The following is a 4752-nucleotide window of genomic DNA, read 5'->3' on the forward strand; positions in this document are numbered from 1 at the left end:
TCTCTGTCTCCTCAGTCCATCACTATGTTGGCCCTCAATAACACCAGTGTTCAGCCTGTGGTCTTCTTCCTGACGGGTATTCCAGGAATGAAAACAGCCCAGGCCTGGATATCTATCCCGGTTTGCCTCCTGTATGTGCTCGCCATCTCTGGGAACAGCTTGATCCTCTTTGTGGTCTTCCATGAACAGAGCCTCCATGGACCCATGTATTATTTCCTCTCGATGCTTTCAGCCACAGACTTGGGCTTGTCCTTGTGCACCCTTTCCACAACACTTGGTGTCTTGTGGTTCGAAGCCCGAAAGATCAACTTAAACGCCTGCATTGCACAGATGTTCTTTCTTCATGGATTCACTTTCACGGAGTCTGGAGTTCTGCTGGCCATGGCCTTCGATCGTTTTGTGGCCATCTGTGACCCACTGCATTACACTACCACCCTCACCAATGCGAGAATTGTCCACATTGGGTTGAGCATGCTGATCAGGAGTGTTGCTGTCATGTTGCTAGTTGTGCTCTTTGTCAAGAGATTGTCCTTCTGTAGGTCTGTGGTCCTCTCCCTTTCTTACTGCTACCATGTTGATCTCATTCAACTCTCATGTTCCGACAACAGAATCAACAGCATTCTAGGCCTGTTTGCAATCTTCTCCACAGCAGGATTTGATTGCCCTTGCATCCTACTCTCCTATGTCTTGATCATTCGGTCTGTTCTCCGCATTGCTTCCTCAGAAGAACAGCAGAAAGCCTTCAACACCTGCATATCCCATATCGGTGCAGTTGCCATCTTCTACATGCCCCTCATCAGTCTGTCTCTTGTTCATCGTTATGGCCATTCTGCGCCTCCCTTTGTTCACACCCTCATGGCCAATGTCTTCCTGCTAATCCCTCCCGTGCTCAACCCTATCATCTACAGTGTGAAGACTAAGCAGATTCGAAAGGCAATTATCAAGGTTATAAATCGGAAGCAAGGTCGAATCTAATTATCAGTTAACACAGAGTAGAGACAGAGTCATTTATGAATGAGTGTTACAGTAGGATGGAGTATTTGTCCTCAAGGTGCCTAGACATGCTCTGAAGAGTTTAAGGTATGCAAATTACAGGCTATAGATTGTTTCCTTAATCCATTTTCTTCTCAGCAAGTCCATATTAACCCACTGCTATCTTGATTTATATTTATACGAGATTCGTATTTATACAAGATCACTTGTCTCATAAGCTTGTCTCATAAGCTTTCCAACTTACAAATCTCTCTGGAAGAAGACTGCCATGTTTTTCTTCTGCAGAGAGGTTATGGGCTTGAACCTCAGAGTTTGTCCCTTAGCAGCTGAGTGCATACCACTACACTACCAGAGTTCCTTAAGTCCATATTAGTACTACCAAAAGTATGATTTTATTTGCAAGATCAAGTGAGATAATGTATTTGAACTATAATTCGCCTTTGAAAGCAGCAAAGATATGCATAATTTATTATTATTCATGTGGGGTATGGATATTATTCAGATTTAATATGAGAAACTTTGTCAATAAGCCTGTTGTTCTCTTTCAAATGACACACAAAACACTCCAATAAATTTGGTTGTTTTTCTTAGAACTCTGAATCTCTGTTGCATGCTTCTAAAATACTGATGTTGTAGAGTGAATTGTAAAATACACATCATTAAACTCAACCGTGTCTTGTGCAGGTGAAATTGTTTTATAATCTTTTCCGTGTTTCTTGTGATCCCTAAATTTTATTATTTCCTTCATTCCAAAGTTACTGCTGTGAGCTCCTGGGAAAAGCTACTGAGCAAGATGCAGGTCCCCGCACTTCTCTTTGGGTCTGGTTACCTGATGGCCATTCTAGTTTTGCTGTTCTCGACAGTGCTACCATGTGGCTTCAGAACCCCATTGAGCATCTTCGGCTGTGGAGCCCAACCTACATGCACGGTAGCTGCTCAAACAAGCAAACACACAAACTCCCCTGCCATCGAGTCAATACTGACTCCTATGGACCCTCTGTGGTGTCTGAGACTTTAACTGCTTATGGGAGTGGAAAGCACAGTCTTTCTCCCACAGAGCTCCTGGTGGTTTTGAACTGCTGGCCATGCAGATCACAGCCCACTGCATAACCACTACACTACTAGGGTTCCTATATGTCAACTATGAAAACACCAGAGCCCCTCTTCCAAGTGCATTATACATAGCTTTTTAAGGCTATTTTTCTGATACTACACTTTTAAAAATTCAGGCTAACCAGCACCTCCTGTGTATTATTCCACATCATTCTTAAACTTCCACCTAACTGCTATAAGCCCTCATCATGTTCAAGATTCAAAGAACCATCCAGTAAGTGTATGAGCAGAGTTTTCAAGTATCATTGCCATAATATTGAATCTTAAATGATGGATGAGTGAACTTATATCAGTAAATCCCCTTCTTTGTCAACATAGAAGCACACAATTTTTCGCTGCTTTCTCTGCTGCCTAGGGTCTAACACCTTCAAAATTCACTTCCAAAATTGTTCACCTGATTCTTGCTAGCACAATTCTGTAGTTTCTGAAATGCCTTCTGTGCATAAGCCATTTCCTCCCTAAGTGACAATAACATTTCCTGCTCAAGCTTTGTGAAGAAACTGGCTGATTGAGAAACAATGAGGAGGAAACAATGGGACCAGCAGTTCTATGGCGAGATGGGAGAGGAGAGGGTCAGGAGGGGGCATGGGGAGTAGGGAGCCAATAAGCTCAGGGATAAGGCAACAGCAAGAGATCTAAAATTGATGGTGACAAGGATGTATAATGCCTGGTGGGGTTTGATCAAGTGCAATGTATCCGAGAGGATTTGCTGAAAGCTGAATGGAAGGTGAGCAATATGGTGGGGCAGAAGGAAGGTGAAAGGAAATAGAGGAAAGAAGTAGGAAGCAAAGCTATTTATAGAGGGATAGCTATAGGCATGCATAAATGTAAATATATTAATTTCTAATGAAAGTGATAGAGGTCAATGTACATATGTTTATATGTTAAGTATTAAGATAGCGGACAGAATTTGGGCCTCTAATCAAGGCCTCTCTAAACACAAGAGCATGTGGTTCTAATATCTGACACTATTTGATGCTCAACTTCCTGACACCACAGCTGAAGACAAAATGGGTGCATAAGCAAATGTGGTGAATAAAGCGGATGCTACCCTGCTATCAAAAAACATAGCATCTGGAATCTTTAAGGGTTGAAGTTAAACAAGCAGCCACTTTGCAGGGAGGCAAATAACCCTGCATGGCAGAAGTACACCATCCTGTGTAATCATGAAGTGTTGGCTGGATCAGGTATCACTTATCAAAAGATCCCAAACAAACAATTATATTGATTTGAAAGAGGGAAGTTGGAGTGGAGACCCAAAGTCCATCTGTACACTATAGGACATCCTTTCACAGAAGGGTTACAAGGAAGTGACAACTCAACCAGGGTGCAGTATAGCACTGATGAAACACATATCATTCCGCTAGTCAGCGGTTTTCAACCGGTGAGTAGCGACTCCTTTGGGGTTCGAATGACCTTTTCACAAGGGTCATCTGATTCATAACTAGCAAAATTACAGTTCTGAAGTACCAATAAAAATAATTTTTTGGTTGGGGGGTGATCACGACAACTTGAACTATATGAAAGGGTCACAGCCTTAACAAGGTTGAGAACCAGTGCTCTAGTTCTTGAATTGTTACCACCGCCACCCCACTACCATGACCCAATTCTACCTTACAGATACAGCTAGACCAGAGTACACATATTGGTACAAATAAGAGCTCTTGACGCATGGAATTCAGGACAAATGAACACCTCAAGAACAGTAGTGGGAGTAGCAATATCCTGAGGGTAGGGGGAAGGTGGCAGTGGGGGTTGGGGAGAAAGTGGAGAAAGGGGGAACCCATCACAAGGTTAGATATATAGCCACCACCCCAACCAAGGGAATGAATCACAGAAATGTGTTTGAAGGGAGAAAAGAGATAGTGTAAGATATGAAATAATAATGACAATACATAATTGATCAAGGATTCAGAGGGTGGGGGATGGGAAAGAGGAGGTGATACCAAGGGCTCAAGTAGAAAGAAAATGTTTCGGAAGTATTGATGGCAACATATGTACAATTGTGCCTAATGCAATTGAATGATGGTTTCTTATAAGATTTGTCAGAGCACCCCAACAAAAGGATTAATAATAAAAGAAAACAACCACTGAGATTTGGTCTGCTTTGCCCACTGCCACCCTTTTAGTTAAATCCAGAGCCTGATTTTTTTAAACTAAATGATCTACATGACTGAAAGAGATAACAGTTTCCTTAAGTATTCTTGTAGAATTTCCTGGCTCTCACTGCATGTCTAGAATTACCAGTTGGATATCCTAACCTCATTTTCTCTTTCATGGGCTCCACTGCAGATAAAAGGAGACATCCCACTCTATTGCCTTTACAGTTCTTGTTGAAAGAATCAGAGTCAAGATTCCAGATCACTAGGTCAACTCTGCTTCTTCACTAGACTTTGTTTCCAATTACTGTATATTCTCAAGTATAAGCCGACCTGTATATCAGCCAAGGCATCTAATTTTAACACAAAAACTGCATACAATATGTGCTGAAAAACTCAGCTTATACACGAGTATATATCAGACACATATATATGAAAATTAAATGTTCTCTACAACACACCCCCAGAATTATACCTTTTGTTGATTTCCTACTATCAGGGAGGTGGCTGACTAAAAATTGGCATTATCTTCTAATCTTGAGGGAAT

At 41.7% G+C, this 4752-nt stretch overlaps 1 protein-coding gene across 1 annotated transcript; it reads left to right on the plus strand.

Moving 5' to 3' along the window:
* On the plus strand, positions 1-975 carry LOC101644013 (olfactory receptor 51F2). The gene has a single exon (XM_004717479.2). It carries the CDS (start codon positions 25-27, stop codon positions 973-975), a length of 951 nt encoding a protein of 316 aa, XP_004717536.1. The 5' UTR covers positions 1-24.
* Positions 976-4752: the final 3777 nt, after the last annotated feature.

This window comes from Echinops telfairi, unplaced genomic scaffold, assembly GCF_000313985.2.
Source record: "Echinops telfairi isolate 266 unplaced genomic scaffold, ASM31398v2 ScPeMD7_41;HRSCAF=154, whole genome shotgun sequence".
NCBI lineage: Eukaryota > Metazoa > Chordata > Mammalia > Afrosoricida > Tenrecidae > Echinops > Echinops telfairi.

What these genes read in the sequence shown, in the direction of transcription:
- LOC101644013 (XM_004717479.2), top strand. Translation starts at nt 25, where the DNA reads ATGTTGGCCCTCAATAACACCAGTGTTCAGCCTGTGGTCTTCTTCCTG.